This window comes from Lycorma delicatula, chromosome 8 (genome assembly GCF_047948215.1).
Source record: "Lycorma delicatula isolate Av1 chromosome 8, ASM4794821v1, whole genome shotgun sequence".
Classification (NCBI taxonomy): domain Eukaryota; kingdom Metazoa; phylum Arthropoda; class Insecta; order Hemiptera; family Fulgoridae; genus Lycorma; species Lycorma delicatula.
In genome coordinates, this window is record NC_134462.1 from 121,558,862 (window position 1) to 121,577,084 (window position 18,223).

Consider the following 18,223-nt stretch of genomic DNA (forward strand, 5'->3'; position numbering starts at 1 on the left):
TTTTCGGAAACTTAAAATCTGATTTTTACATTTTTACTGGTCCATTACATATCAGTGATAATTGAAATCGTGAAAAATATACGTTTTCAGTATTCTCTGCAAATTTTTTTTTGCGATTACGTGAATTCGAAATTGATTTTTCTAAAAAACAAATTCATTATCGTTTTATAAAATGTTCAGTAGTGGCTATTATTCCGATAAATCATCGAACCGATTTATTTTTGAATTTAATTTCTTGGATACCCGAAATTTTTCGCTTGATAAAAACTAATCGGGTACTGTCAGTAAACGATTTGAGATAAGAAGTCTGAAAGTACGGAAGAGGTCAACCGAGGAGATAATATGGAGAGAACGATGTGGAGGATCCGTGGATGCTAGGCATATAACAGTGATGGATGCTAGCAATGATGAACAGAACAGAGAAAAGTGAATCGTATGGAGTATACCGTTGCCAAAGAATTTCTTTTATCGAAGAAATTAAATCAATATTATAATCGTATTTCAAATTTTCAGTCCGGCTGTAGAATTAAAATTAAAACACTAAATTACTTTAGCAGAATTTTTTATTATAATGGTCTTCTGTAATAGTTCTTACTATCCCATAAAATCTGTGGGGTTAGCTCTCTCTTTCTCTCCTTCAACTTCTCATTAATGTCTCTTGAAAATTACGACTTTTATAAACTTTTGGCTATATATTTAAAAAAAAAACCTTGTTACGTTAAAATAGGTAGCCGTGTTTTCAACTGAATACAGTTTAACGTATGAAACAGAATAAACGATAAGATTTAAGCTTACCTTATATCTATTTACGAAGAGAAAAGATTTTCAGAGGTATCTCAATAATTGTCGATTTCTTTTTGTTGATAAAAGATATGAGGTTAATTTTATTTAAGTTACCGCAGAATATTTTAATAAAAATAATTAAAGTTAAGATAATAAAATGAAATTAAAGATAGCTTTGCCTCTTAAATATTGTTTTACGCGTAAATGGAAAATCGAGAACAAGATTAATTATATTGAACTACCTGATACGAGTCGATCGTCGTTTACACCACCTTCTCACTCCTTTTCCTTAACCTTGAATCCTTTTTCCCCGTTATCAATTCGGGATCTAGGTCTAAATGTATTAGACTTTTCTGCTAAGAATACCAGAACTTAAAGAGCCGATGCATCCTCGATGTCCAGTAAGATAGACCGTGTGTGAACTGAATCAGGCCTTTGTTTCCTGTCAAAAGCGTAATGACCGAACTGCTTTCCGGTAAATTCGGTTTTCGTAATCCCCAGACACATAAATAAGTATAAACTAGAATTTATTTTTCTATTTCCGCTTTGGAAGATTTAAATTCAAACGTTTAATAAATATAATTAATCGTAATTAAGCACTGATAAACAGTAGGAAAGAGGAAAAAATAAATTTATACGTAAAAAATATTTATATATTGTAAAGACAGGTATAGCGGACCTGAGTAATGGATTCATGCCGATTAAGAAGAAAGTAGTAGAAAATATAATAACGGTAGAAATCCAGAAAGGGACTAAAAGGAATCTTTTTTCTAAGGCTACCAGGTCCGTTTAACAATCGTTCTTTGTAATACTGCCAATAACACACCTAAAAAAGATGTTGTTCCATGAGAAGAATTACCGGACCAGATTAGGAATTCACGGGAAAATGTATAAACTCGGAGAACCATTCTCACGCTTCAACTTGGGTCTGGTTCTGCAGGTCAAAAGGATAGGAGAATAAATACTCCTGGAAAAACGAGTTAAGATCAGTATTACGCAAAGAATTTAAGCGAGAGTATTCTGCAAGGAGTTTCAGCGAGTAGTGAATGAAGCTAATATTAGCGCCTGTTTTTACGAGATTTAAGATGGCGTTATCTGTGAACGTAATTTCTGTGAGGTTAGTGGGGGATGCAGGAAGTTGTTGGGTGAATTACTACCGACAATTAGTGAAAGGAGCAAAGTATTAAATTCATTCATAAACTATAGAGTAGTTTTGTTTGTGAACAGCAAAGGCATGTGCAGAGAATAGAATCGAATGAACTTTAGACTAATCTTATCTTCGAAGATATACAATACCAGTTGTTAAAGGTTTAGATATTAACAGTTATTATAATGTCTTTTGTCAATTGAACTGAATTCTGCTTTTTACGATTTACTACATGTAAATTAATCCCGATCTTACTTTAAATTCTATTTTGTATGTAACCATTGTTTCTTATTATTATTATTATTGTTGTGGTTGTGATCGCTAATATCATTATTGTTATTGTCGTTATTATTATTATTGTTGCTATTGTTATTATTATTGATTTGCATATTATATGTTTAAGTTCTTAAACTAATAAATTGTAATTTATATAAACATCTTTAAATTGTTTGTTAATTTCTCAATATCCTGACTGAGCCGCGAATACGCTACAATACAATAAATATTCACAATATTTCGGTTAGTAGACCTGCCCATAAGGCTTTTAATCCTTAGTCTGAATCTTCATAAGATTTTAAAGTGAGACTGAACTATCTTTTTAGAGCACAAAGCCTTCTGATAAATAAAAATCAACTTATGAAAAAAATATATCAAAATGTATATAGGTTTCAGTTCTAGGATTGTAAAATTTCAAATTTGAAATTTAAAATAACTAACTTTTCTTTTTTTTCCTCAATGTATAAAATTCTAGTATTTCTATTTTCATTATCATCTGTGTTTCAAGTATTGATGGTTGTGAATAATTTAAATGTGGCAATAAAATGTTTTTACATCGATACCGTACTCGCACATTTGATAATTATTTTTCTTTTTTTACTATTCTTTTTCTATTGCCATGTTTACTTTGTTCTATCCTAATATGTAAAATGTTAATAAGCAAATATACATGTTAATATATATAACATAAATAAAATTAATAGAAATCCATATGTTATATTCTAATTTATGTTACTTATGTTTTTACGTCTAATTTTTAATTTTCTAATTATTGATTAATTAAGATTATTTGAGATGCTGATACTATTTGAAATATAAAAAGGCATAAATTATAGGTTAATAATGGTATTTATACACCAGTATTTTGAAAATTAAAACTTTGTGTAGATTGTTAAATGATTAAACAAATTTTTTACAGGTCAGATTGAAATATCTTATACAACATCCTCTAGTAAGTCTCTGCACATCACTTTCATCTAAGATTTTTAACTTAACTTTGATCATAAGCGATAACCTGTATTAGTCTATGATAATATAATATTTCAACCGAGAGTTGAATATATAATAAAATTCAAAATCCATTTTTTTTCTTAATCGGTAAAAGTTTAAGAAACCTTTACTTTTCAATTACATGATCGAAAAATTCTAAGCCTGACAAATAATTAAACCCAAGTATCTTCTATTTATGAGTTTGTTACTCCCATCATCTTAGCTATCGACATGGCAATAATATAGGTAGATGTAGGTAATTTTGATTTTATAGATGTTAAGGCTATTTTTATAAGGTTATATGGATGTGACTATTTTTTAATTTTATTTGTATACTTTAGTCATTCAGTTTTAGATAATGGTTCTGTCTAAAAAGAAAAGAATGGATTAATACCCCTTCTTTTATATTATATTTGTAAACATCTGTAAAGATGTTTTACTGATGTTTACAAATCGCTTTAGCTAACTGTAGTAGCTGCTAGGTAACTAGTAAGAATGGCCTCATTTATCTTTTAGTTAAATTTTAATGGCGCTATTCTTTGAGTCTTACCTTTTCACACATCATTTGTTGTTATGATTTAATTAGTAATGTCCTGCCGTGACAAATCTTTTACTTAAAATAGCTGAATGAAATTACTTTAATTAACTAAATAGCTGAATCGAGACATTTACCTTTTTCAATACATTATAAATGAAGTACCTAACTACCTCCAAATTTTGTATAAATGAAGTAGCACTAATCAGTTCTACTTTATTTATGCAGAACTTGATGACTTAATGGTTATTTTAAGAGTCGCATACTATAAATTTTATAATTTCATGCAAGTCTCTTATTGTAAGGGTTGCTTACTAAAAATTTATAACTTTCATACAATTTTATCATCATTTAACTAGTTTCAGCTTATTGTTTTGCTAATACCATAAGTTTGTTATTAAGATTGATAGATTAGCTTCAAAGAACTTAAAAAAAATTAAAACCGACATATAGCAGTACATTTTTTCTTCTGCGCACAAAATTACAAAAAGAAGCTATGATATATTTAATTTCAGACAAGAGTAAAATTTATTTCATTATTAAGTTTTTGTTTTTCCCCTTCTGATCTGTATGTTTCCTTATCGATGAAAGTTTTCTTAACGAATCGATAAAAAGAAAACGTTTTCTTTTTTGTGAGCATTGCGTAATTAATTAATCGGTCTATGCGTTTGTTTCTACTGAAAAGTCAATTAACACTAACGAAGTTTATCTCATTTGCACACCCTCTTCTATGTGATATATATTACACCTATCAGTTTTCCACATACATTATGTTACTGTGAATCGTGTTGACGTTAAATAATTACAACTGACGTAAGTATTAACATGTTTCAGTCGTAGTCCAGGGAAATGTGACAGAGGATGACATGGATAATGTGGTTGTCGGAAACCATGGGGGAATGTTGGAGGGTCCTGTCAGAGAAGATCCTCCCCAAAGGGATGAAGTTCATACCACACCGACTCGTGATCAACACCGCAAAACTGGTAAGCGATAATCCAGTCTTAAGTTGAACCATAATCTAAAGGACTTGTCTATTTGTTTTGCCCCTTAACTTTTATTATTTGTTTTGTTAGTATTAAGTCATTTGTTTTTGTTATTAAGGTGAGCAACATAATAAAAGCATAGTAATCAATTTGTAATATCTCTACTATTTGAGTAGAAGAGTATGTATGGTTAATAGTGTTCTTCATTAAAAAATTGATACTATCGTTGTAGGCTTTATTGAAAGCTTTGTCATGATATCTCATAATTGTGCTTAATTTTCTAATTTAATTAATGATACGGGGAGTCTTGAAATGTGATATTGATCTATATTTAATTGACAGAGCAAAGCGAGCTCCTATTTTAACTCAAGTCTTTTAGCATTTCATCTACTATTATACTTTTTATATAATCTCTTTCTAAATGAGGTCAGTATTGCTGTTGGGAATTGTCAACCTAGTAGAGTTGTTTGTCCCGCTAGGAGTTGCCACTTAGCAGAGGCCCTTTGTATGTACAAAGGAAAGTTTTACGTGATTTTATTTTTTATAATTTTTCAAAGTAATATGGTTTTAATATGACAACTTTAGGCAGGCATTCCTTGTTAAACCATTACCCTGTAACTTTTTTCAGAGTTTCTGACATGACTCGCTCCAAAACTCCTTTCACATTAAAAAATATGGCCACCATTCTCTTCTTCCCTGATCTTGATTTTTGAATAGCCTTGGGTCTCCTCATCTGCAACTTACACTTTATTCTGAGTGTTGGTCAGGATGTCATAATAATACAGCCAAGTTTCATCGTTTGTCACAATATTATTCACATAGGGATACTTTCCATTTTCAAATTTTTCAGCATTTCATGGCACCATGAAACATCTGATCGTCACTCAAGTATATGGCACCCAAAGGGCACAAAACTTTCTAACTTGAAGGCGATCTCATAGAATAGCATGAACTACTGGTACATTAATGTCTAAGGACACCTATATTTGATTGTAAGTCATATGCTTGTTTGTCTGAAGTGTTTTTCACACTGCAGCAATGTTTCCCTCAGTCTCTGACAAAGACTTTCAACTTGATCTTGAAGTATCCTCAAGACCAAAATTTTCTCTTTCAAAATCTTGGTAACACCTAAGACAATCCACTACAAGTACAGGAGTCATTTTATCTAAACACTGATCGACACTCAACCCGTGTGCAAATTTGTAGCACAAAATTTCCCAGTGTTCAGTTTTCGATCATGATGACATCACTGCCTCTTTTTAATAACACAGCTAAAAAACAAATGACTAAAACAGTGACTAAAGTGGTTATAGTCCAGGTTGGGACCTGCAAAATGCATGCTAACTTGTAACTGCCTGTGATGATCTGTTCCATTGTATTGCAAAACTTTCCTAGTGTCTTTTGTATTAACATTGTCGCGTACTCCATGGTTAAAAAAAAGATAAAAATTCAAAATACAAAAATAAATGAGGGTACAATGGAAGGATCTCCTTACAGTCATCAATAAATGCTGTCCAGTGTCTCTCAAAACAGTGCTTATGATATTCCTAATTGAGTTAGATTATTTTTAGTTCTGGCTAAACCTTCCACAAATAATTTTGATAGATGATTCCATTTTGTAATTTATTCTAATTTTTAAATTATTAATTCAGTTTTATTATAGAGCACAATTTCTTAAATTCACTATAAAATGACTAACATTTGCTGTTCACAAATCTACTAGTTGGATATTTTTTAAGGTGCCAGTATAATTCAATGGAGGACTAGCTTTCTGGTCAATTGATTTTTTGGTTTGAAAGTGATTAAGACTAGTTAAAGGGCACATCATCACCTAATATACCACGGGCTTTGAAATGAATTAATGCATATATACACCTGTGGTATAGGATCTTTCATTCAGGGAAATCTTTAAATGTATTTTTATTTGAATCTGAAATTCATTGCCTTTTTATTAGAATCTTGATATTTCATTGTTGTTAAATCACAGTTTTTTTTTTAAATGTTGTTTAAATGATAAACTTATATTTAGAGATGAAATATACATTAATTACTCCATAATTATTTGAAGGTTCTATAAAATGTAATAAGATTAAAGGTTGGTTGCATTTTAAAAAAAAAAACTTTTGTTTATTCAATTCCCCTTTCATTAAAAAAAATCTGTGCCAAATTGAAAACTGCCAAAAACTTACTAACCCTTAATTTGGTCAATTTCAAATAATCAAAATTAAAAAATATTTTTATAGTTTCTAGTGCAATTAGTTAAAGTTACCTTGGTTTACTCTTTTTTTTAGTTTTATTTTTATTTAAAATATGAGTAGTTGAAACTGCTACCTGTATGAAACAAAGATGCTCACAAGAAACACAAAGATGAGAACCCTATATATCGTGATAAAAATAACAAATAAATTTAGAGTATCAGTGTTAATAGAATTGCTTCTGAGCATGAATTAAAGAAGTCTAGAATGTGGGCATATGAATTATTTTTTTATCGTAAATCTTCCAACTAATTTTTTATTTTTGTATGAAAAAACCTCTGATTAACATCAGAGTGGCATCATATTACACTTCACTATGCAGCAATAATTCATTACTAAGAAATGATGATAAAAAATTATCTTCAAATTGGCTTTGTAATTTCTATCTAATTCCACTGGAAAAACTTACAACAGGACTACCAAAGGAATGGCTCTATAAAAAAAAAATAAAAAAAAAAATTAGAATCATTAAAATCAGTTCATTTGGTAAAGTAATACTTAATATACATAAGAAAAAGATAAATATGTATCACTAGAACTTACAACTTCCTCCTTTGAAATTAATTAAAAAACAAAAAAGGTGTATAAAAATAAAAATGTTAAAAATGTCATCTTTTTTTTCTACTAGTATACTACAAAAATTTATCATAGGTAAAGAGTTTTGGAAAGCAGGACTTCTTCCCAACTTTTTTTTTGTCTTCAGTTATTTGACTGGTTTTATGCAGCTCTCCAAGATTTCCTGTCTGGTGCCAGTTGTTTCATTTCGGTATACCCTCTACATCCTACATCCCTAACAATTTGTTTTACATATTCCAAACGTGGCCTGCCTACACAATTTTTTCCTTCTACCTGTCCTTCCAATATTAAAGCGACTATTCCAGGATGCCTTAATATGTGTTCTATAAATCTGTATCTTATTTTAACTAAATTTTTCCAAATGCTTGTTTCTTCATCAATTTGTCACAACACCTCTTCATTTGTCATTTTATCCACCCATTTGATTTTTAACCTTCTCCTATAGCACCCCATTTCAAAAGCTTCTAATCTTTTCTTCTCAGGTACTCCGATCGTCCAAGTTTCATTTCCATATAAAGCTACGCTCCAAACATGTACTTTCAAAAATCTTTTGCTGACTTTTAAATTAATTTTTGATGTAAACAAATTATATTTCTGACTGAAAGCTCATTTTGCCTGTGCTATTTGGCATTTTATATCACTCCTGCTTCGTCCATCTATTCTACTTCCCAAATAACAAGATTCTACTACCTCCATAATCTTTTCTCTTCCTATTTTTATATTCAGTGGTCCATTTACATTATTTTTACCACATTTCATTGCTTTCATTTTGCTCTTGTTTATTTTCATGCGATAGTTCTTGCGTAGGACTTATCCATGCCGTTCATTGTATCTTCATCTTTTTACTATCTGTTAGATTACTATATCATCAGCAAATCGTAACACCTTTATCTTTTCACCTTGTATTGTTACTCCAGATCTAAATTGTTCTTTAACATAATTAACTGCTAGTTCAATTAAACATTAAAAAGTAATGGGTCGGACTCCCTTTTTTATTACGGCTTCTTTCTTATGTTCTTCAATTATTACTGTTGCTGTTTCGTTCCTGTAAATGTTAGCAATTGTTCTTCTACCTCTGAACTTGAACCCTAAGTTTTATAAAATGCTGAACATCTTATACCAGTCTACATTATCGAATGCCTTTTCTAGGTTTACAAGTGGCCAAGTATGTTGGTTTGTTTTTCATTAATCTTCTGCTACTAATAAAAACTATATTATTCATCTACTATTAATCTGAGCGCTAAAATTGCTTCCCTTGTCCCTATACTTTTCCTGAAACCAAATTGGTCTTCTCCTAACACTTCTTCCACTCTCCTCTCAATTCCTCTGTATAAAATTCTAGTTAAGATTTTTGATGCATGACTAGTTAAACTAATTGTTCTGTATTCTTCACATTTATCTGCCCCTGCTTTCTTTGGTATCATAACTATAACACTTTTTTTGAAGTCTGATGGAAATTCCCCATTTTCATAAATATTACACACCAGTTTGTATAATCTATCAATCGCTTCCTCACCTGCACTGCGCAGTAATTCTACAGGTATTCCGTTTATTCCAGGAGCCTTTCTGCCATTTAAATCTTTTAATGCTCTCTTAAATTCAGATCTCAGTATTGTTTCTCCCATTTCATCCTCCTCAACTTCCTCTTCTTCCTCTAAACACCATTTTCTAATTCATTTCCTCCGTATAACTCTTCAATATATTCCACCCATCTATCGACTTTACCTTTCGTATTATATATTGGTGTACCATCTTTGTTTAACACATTATTAGATTTTAATTTATGTACCCCAAAATTTTCCTTAACTTTCCTGTATGCTCCGTCTATTTTACCAATGTTCATTTCTATTTCCACTTCTGAACACTTTTCTTTAATCCACTCTTCTTTCGCCAGTTTGCACTTCCTGTTTATAGCATTTCTTAATTACCGATAGTTCCTTTTACTTTCTTCATCACTAGCATTCTTATATTTTCTACGTTCATCCATCAGCTGCAATATATCGTCTGAAACCCAAGGTTTTCTACCAATTCTCTTTATTCCGCCTAAGTTTGCTTCTGCTGATTTAAGAATTTCCTTTTTAACATTCTCCCATTCGTCTTCTACATTTTCTACCTTATCTTTTTTACTCAGACCTCTTGCGATGTCCTCCTCAAAAATCTTCTTTACCTCCTCTTCCTCAAGCTTCTCTAAATTCCACCGATTCATCTGACACCTTTTCTTCAGGTTTTTAAACCCCAATCTACATTTCATTATCACCAAATTATGGTCGCTATCAATGTCTGCTCCAGGGTAAGTTTTGCAGTCAACGAGTTGATTTCTAAATCTTTGCTTAACCATGATATAATCTATCTGATACCTTGCGGTATCGCCTGGCTTTTTCCAAGTGTATATTCTTCTATTATGATTTTTAAATTGGGTGTTGGCAATTACTAAATTATACTTCGTGCAAAACTCTATAAGTTGGTCCCCTCTTTCATTCCTTTTGCCCAGCCCGTATTCACCCACTATATTTCCTTCCTTGCCTTCTCCAATGCTTGCATTCCAATCTCCAACTATTATTAAATTTTCATCTCATTTTACGTGTTTAATTGCTTCATCAATCTCTTCGTATACACACTCTACCTCATCATCATCATGGGTGCTTGTAGGCATATAGACGTTAACAATCGTTGTCTGTTTAGGTTTTGATTTTATCCTTATTACAATGATTCTATCGCTATGCGTTTTGAAATACTCCACTCTCCTCCCTATCTTCTTGTTCATCACGAAACCTACTCCTGCCTGCCCATTATTTGACGCTGAGTTAATTACTCTAAAATCACCTGACCAAAAGTCGCCTTCCTCTTCCCACCAAACCTCACTAATTCCTACTATATCCACATTTGTCCTACCCATTTCCTTTTTTAAATTTTCTAGCCTACCAACCTTTTTTAAGCTTCTAACATTCCACGCTCCGACTCGTAGAATGTTATTTTTTAATTTTCTGGTGACCCCTTCCTTAGTAGTCCCCACCCGGAGATCCGAACGGGGGACTATTTTACCTCCGGAATATTTTACCAAGGAAGGCGCCTCAATTATTGCTATGTGAAAATGCAGAGAGCCACATTTTCTTGGAAAAAAAGCAGCTGTAGTTTTCCATTGCTTTCAGCTGCGCAGTACTCAGAGGACTGAGTGATGTTGATACGGCCGTTTAAGTTGTCCTGACTCACGCCCCTAACAACTACTGAAAGAGCTGCTGCCCTCTTTCAGGAATCATTCCTTAGTCTGGCTCTCAACAGATACCTCTCCGATATGGTTGCACCTTCGGTCCAGCTACTCTGTATCCCTGAGCACTCAAGCCCCCTCACCAACGGCAAGGTCTCATGATTCATAGAGGAGGTTATGTTGATATGCCCATTTAAGTCCTCCTGACCTACGCCCTTAACAACTACTGAAAGAGTTGCTGTCCTTTTTCAGGAATCATTCCTTGCTTTCAACAGATACCTCTCTGATATGGTTGCACCTTCGGTCCAGCTACTTTGTATCACTGAGCATTCAAGCCCCCTCACCATCGGCAAGGTCTTATGATTCATAGAGGAAGCTTCCCAACTTAGCTTAACTTATTTATTTTTTAATTTACAATATTAAATACATTCAAGAAATAATTTTAATGTATGAACTAGAAAGATTAATTATTTATTTAACCCAGATCTGTTTATCATAGATTTTAAAATAAAAATAATTCATATGAAGATATTAGACACAGCAAATAAACTGCAATACATTTCATTTGATATAAGTATATTTTAGTTTGTGGTTTGTTAATTACTTCAGTTCAGACTTGGAGAAGGTAAGTAAGTTAATTTTTATTGTTCTCCATTAGTTTCATTTATAATAATTTAACTTATACAGATAAGATATCCTTAAAACCTTTTGGACTGACTGAATTTGATTTGCTTATAGATTTTATCACATTATAACAAACTGATTTACGAAAATCTGTGTAAATTCGCCCAGTTGGTTAAAACATTTAATGTTGATCAGTAATTATTGCAATTTAAATTTAATTTACAGTAACATTTCATAAAATATTTTCCTTTTTCATTAAAAATGTACAACCTGGTTTCACATAAAATGACGATTTAATTTTGTTTGTATGCCATTTGAAGAGGAAGAAATATAACATGAGAGATATATCTAGTTCCTCCCAATTTCCTGGATTCATTTTACCTCATTCTGCGACAATAAGATGAATATCATCTCCTTAAATTCTTATTTATTATTAACTGAGTTTTACCACTTTCTGTAAATATAATGATCCCATTTTTAACATGAAATCAAAAAAAAAGATATGTAGCTGGTCAACTCTGATTTACTGTCAATTAATCAAACATTTAAATTTAATTGACAGAAATATTTTATGAAATGCATAATTGTTTTATTAAATTCTATCACATTTTATGTAAAAATAATATTTTCATTTGAATATCTGTCATTTTAATGAATCACAGGAGAAAATACAAAAATATGGATTGCATATTTATTCTCTCTTGGAATAGTTCCGAAAATTTACATAAATATAACCATCCTTTCAATTACTTATTGATAATAAATTGTTGGGATAAGTAAAAGTTTTCAACTTTTCATATATCTTACTCAATATTATTTTTGATATCGTGATCTAAACAAAAATCTAGTTTTGGCTACAGCAAAAGCTATTAGGTAGATATAGAGTAAGAATAAGGGAATAAATATCTTGTAGACAATCTGTTAAATGTTTCCATTTAATTAATGTGAATTTAAAATAATAAAATCCTTTATTATTTATTTATGAAGTAATAATTAATTTAGGATGGCAGATTTTTAAATAAATTTGGATGGTCACTAATAATTTATCTTAATAGAAGTACATCAAAATAATCCATGTTGGGAGCTATATAGAATGTTATTACTTGAATATCACCAATCTTAGTTTATGGAAAAAGAATTCATTGAACTTATTTCTTGAATTCATTCACGACTGAATTTATATATATACTTATTATTCAAGAAATTTTGAAATATGTTAACATTTAACTGAAAAATATTTTTATTCCTTAGAAGAATTGCTTTCTTCCCCCAATAATTCAGATTATGTTTAACTTTTGACTCGCGCTCAATATTGAGTCACCAGGGTTCTATATAATAAACCCTCACCATGTTTTCCAATTGACTGGAATTTGTACATTATTTTATATTGAAACATTTTCTTGTTTCATTATTTGTATATTGTATAATAATTCATTATATTATTTGCAACAGCTAAACAAAAATTTGTTTTATTTTTATAACTAAAATGCATCCTTACTTTAATTTAAAGACTTAATTCATAATTAAAAAAGAAAATTAATTTTTATTTTTTATTTTACAGTTTTAACAAGTTCTGGATCAGGAAATAAAGAAGAACCTGAATCTCGGCAACTGATAGGTCTAGTCATTGGTGGTTTAACTGCAGTTATTTTGCTCCTTATGGCCGCAATAGCGTTTATAATTATGCGAAATCGTAAACTAAAAGCATCCACAACTCATTCAGGTCTGCCTGGCCATTTTGGACCTGAGAAAAGTGTTACAATTAATATGAAGGTAATGAATTTTTTATATCTTGCTATTACTTTGTTATTTTACATCCCCATTTCATTGCATAGCAATTAAAGTATGATAGTTTGTGGTAACACAACCAAAAGAAAAATTCACCCAGGATTTCTAACTTTGCTGATGTATGGGAACCAATTTATCAGCTATAACTTCAACATACTGACAAATTGTGGAAATTTATTCTGACCAATAATATGTGAATATGTGAATGTAATGTTCACTAAATCTGGACTATAGATGAATGCCATTTCCCAGTCAGTGATGTGACTAATATTTGTCAGCCATTATCACCAAGTGATCTGTCTCATTTCATACAGAACAGTTTTTGAAATTTATGGAAAGTCACACAAAAGTAGCAGCGTTATAATCCATCTGTCGTGACAAATTTTTTTCATTTATAAACTCTAACAAATCATTATAAATGACAGATGGCTTCCCACTCCTTGACTTATCATGCATGTTTTCTCATCTTATTCGAAACTATGCAACCCACTTCCTCTTCATTCTATAAACTGTACTAATCTGTTAATGAATCTTTGTTATTTTTATATTCTGTTCAACAAATGGATAACAAACAATACTTCATAGTTTTAATTCCTTCAATTGCCTTAACATATAAAATGCACTAAAGAACTGTAAACAAATACTTCTGCTTCTGTAATGTCATCCGTAGAAGATAATATACAAAGGACTCGGCACATATATATATATATATATATATATATACATATATATATATATACAGAGTTGAATAAAGTGGTTTAACAACCAGATCTAGGAATTGTACATAATAAATGAATGGAACCGTGGTTTCAGATTTCAATCAAACTTAATATAAAAAAATAACTATTTTTAATAATGTCATATCATACTTAGATATTATTCTCTTGGAAAATAAATATGTAAGTTGTAATATTTCTGCAACAAAAGTGTTATTTTGGCTCTGGTTAAAAATGGTCAAAATGGTTGTATTTTAAATATCAATTTCTTGATTACCCATCTACACTTTCTGTTTAAGATATGCATAATAGTTTCTGTTAAAAGTTTCAGTGAAATTATAAACAAAAAAATTTTTTTCTAATAACTACTAGATATATGGAAATCTCGGTTTCCGCATCAAAATGACCTTTTACCCTTAGTGGACAGTCATCCTTACTTTCAGAGAAAGTAACCCTAATCCCCCCTCTTTCACCATGTATTTTTCAGTAAATTCTCTCTTTTACTATATAAATTTAACAATAAACACACATTCATCATGGAAAATATACTCTCGGATTCCACATCAATAATCGTAGTTTGTTATTTAATGTATTTTATTATATAGAATGTCGATGGTAATGCAATACTAAATGTCATTTGAGATTTATGTAATATTCATACTGTATTAACTAGAGAACTTTTTATTTTACTTATAGAAATTACCAAAATAAATGTAAATTTAATTTATCTAAATTATCGTAAAAATATCTAATGAAGGAAAAAATCAATAGTCTTTTAATTTTAGACAAAAATTCGCTGTGTCATGTCTTACTGAGATATATACATACTAGAAATAGAACGAGGAGACTATATTAAATTATAGATATATATGATTTTATAAAAAAACTGCATGCTCTGTTGTTCAAGTTGTGTTTATACGTTTCTGCTGTTGCCGCAGTATTCTGATACGGTTATATTGGAATGAAGACTTTTTTAGACTTTGATCGCACTGCTCTGTTCCTCGGTCATTTCATAGATTCCTAGGGCCATTCGGAGTAGCATAAAATTAGCACACGCATAGACTGGCTGTCGGAACACTCATTCTTTACCTAATGAGCAAGAAATAAGAATGATACGAATCTGTTGTAAGCATTCAAAACACATCTAATGTGATAAAGTGAAAGTTACAATGATTATACTCTATTGCTGTTAACAATCACTACACATTTGTATCAATAACAAATTGAAGAATCGTCAATGTTCATTGTATATAATAAATTTATCACGATGAAACAGATTCTACATCATAATCCGTAGTTTATTATATACTATTAGACTGCTGATGACGTCAATCATTAATGGGGGATTCCCTACATATTATACAGCTGTTTCTTGCACATGCTCAGAACTTATTAATGATAACATGAATACATTACTATATATGAAAAAAAAACTTTTAATCAGAGAGTAAAAAATACTCGACTTTGATCAAGTCAAATTATCAAATGATTTCAACCTATCTGACCCCCACGCAGTAGTACAGTATTCTATTATAAAATTGTATGTCATAATAAATACTATTTAATTACATTCTTAGATAACATACAAGATGACATTGAAAATTTATATAAACATAACACTCCTACTGAATTTCCTATTGAATTAAACTGTGAATATGAAAACCTATCTTTATTTCTACTGGTAAAAGACTTTTTACAAATGTCAAAGTGGAAAAAATTAAACTTTTTGCACAAAATATATCATCGATTAATAGCACTTTTGAAAATATAACAGTACAGTATTTTAAATTAAAAAAGGAAGTTCAGAAAAAATATATCTATTTCTGGTTTGTTGTTTCATATGAACATAACTGAAAATAAACAACAAACTTTAGATGGATGTGTATTTAAATAAAATTGGAATGTTACCATAAAAATCATATAGATCTTTACGAATTTTTAATGCATTTTTTATGAAGAAGTACTTAGGTGATAAATGTGTTTTATCCGTTGTGACGTTTCAGTTTCATGTCATACATAAAACGTGAAAGCATCATTGTAATTAGACAAACCGCGATATGTTATTCTAGGTTTTCAAACCAGTAGGAAAGATAAGGCTACTAAAACCATGTCAGAATTTGATTCTTGTAAGGTGAAAAATATTAAATTAATGATAAATTCAACTCAATATCCACATGAAGATTTACAGGGGAATCAGATGTTGATGTATAATATGTTTATAGAGTTTCAAAATGCATATTATAGAAATAGCGATTCACCGTACACATTTTCAAAATAAGTATCCGTTATATGTGATTGATTATTCGTGAAAAATAGGCGTTGTCGATTTGAAAATTAAAATTGAAACTGAAGAGAATTTCAAGCCCAATACAATCGCGATATATTATGATATGACAATATCGATATGGTATGTTTATATTGTAGTTACTTACTCACCATTAACTGGTAATGTAAAAGAGCCCATCACTGAATAGATCATAGGTCAAATATAGTAATATTATCCTATTTAATTCATATAAAAATTATGAATGAATGACTTACATACAAATAAATTTATGATCAGAACTGCTGTTAGATAATTTAATTTTTATTTACATTAATATTGAAATTATTTTATTTTTTTTATTAAAGTGCAATGATTGACATCACTGGCAGTCTGTATAATAAAATACATTAAATAACAAACTACAACTATTGATGCGGAACCCAAGAGTATATTTTCCATGATGATTGGGTGTTTATTATTAAATTTATAGTAAAAGAGTGAATTTACTGAAAAATACACGGTGCAAGAGGGGGGGGGGGGGTTAAAAAGATGACTCTCTGAAAGTAAGGATGACTATCCACCAGGGGTCATTTTGATATGGAACCCAAGATTTCCATATTACTACTACTTAGTAAATGAATAGTAACAAGGGAATTTTAAAGTTGTCTACTGAAATGATAAAATTGTAAAGAGAAAGGTTAAAATAAGAATGAATTGTATTATATTTAAAATGATTATTGATTTTGTTATAGTTATACTATTACTTAAAATTAGATGATATTCACTGTTTTATTATACACAATTTAACCATAGTATAATTATTATCTTCCTTTGCAGTGCCCTAATTGATATATTTCCTTCGGTTATCAGATGTAATTATTCTGGATGTTTTCAAATTTTGTTTATTGCTGTAGTTTTTGTTTTGATAACATTTTATGAAAGACTTATTTCATTTTTATTTTTTTATCAACCGATTCTTACCCAGCATTAGTGTAAGAAGCAGCAAAATGCTATCACTCACATGTTAGATTGATTATAATGTTATAAAAGAATTAAATTTTTTTAAAACTGTTTTATTTAAACATACTAGTTTTGGTTCTTTGTTTTTTTTAGCACTTATTAGAGAATTATTAATACAAAATGTCTATAATCATTAATTAAAAACAAAGTACCAGTGGTTCACTTTCTCTTATAATTTAAAAAATGAAACATAATTAAAAATATTATCATTGTAATCACCAATATTTAGGAAAATTTATTTTTTCATAGAATTTATCTCAAAATAAATAAATATGATAAATGCTGAAAATTTATAAAGTATAATGTACTATTACATTTCACAGTAATTGTGTAGTATAATAGATAGTAGCACTGTTTAATGTTTTTTATTTATACAAAAGGTTGTAAAATTACAGTTAACAAAGGAATAAGATTACATTCATGAGATATAATAAAAATAAATAAGTACAGTTTAAATAAACAAAACAAAAACAACAAATTAGATGTACAACTTCTGGGATAGAATTTATTCTAAATTTCAGCATGATCCTACTTTGATTTTAGCAACAATCATGTCATTGCTTCAATACAAATCTTAGCCTCATCTATTGTATATAAAATTATGCTCTATGTCCTCACAATTTAAATAAAATATTCTTAGATGGTAATGTAGAAAAATCGACTCATAATTTCAACTTGTAAAAAATAGAACTTTTAAAATTATAGAATTTTTTTTAAATGTTGAATCTATCGGAAGTATTGCCAATTTAAAACATTTCAATTTCATAATTTTTAACTGAGGTCATATTTCAAATGTCTGTTGTCAATTTAAAAAATGTAATGGATCTGCTTTAATTGTTTCATTTGTAAATATTTTAAAGAAATTATTTCTGTATTGAGTAGTGACATTCATTGTGGATACTGATAAGGGGCTAGACTGAATTTTTAAAATTCTTCATTGTAAGTACCAATACAAGAAAAATACTGTTTTATTCTTGCAGTGATTTCTGAAAATGATTTTATTTCTACTCTTTATTTTATCTGTATTGACTGACAAAACAAGAAAATCCTCAAATCTT

General features: G+C 29.8%; 1 protein-coding gene across 1 annotated transcript in view; it reads left to right on the forward strand.

The window, feature by feature from the left end:
* The window catches only part of Ddr (discoidin domain-containing receptor 2), a 597,456-nt gene that overhangs the window by 537,100 nt on the left and 42,133 nt on the right, over nucleotides 1-18,223 (forward strand). The window contains exons 9-10 of the mRNA XM_075373682.1: nucleotides 4,566-4,715; nucleotides 12,937-13,148. Of these exons, the coding sequence (XP_075229797.1) occupies nucleotides 4,566-4,715; nucleotides 12,937-13,148 (362 nt within the window). The remainder of the gene's footprint in view (nucleotides 1-4,565; nucleotides 4,716-12,936; nucleotides 13,149-18,223) is intronic.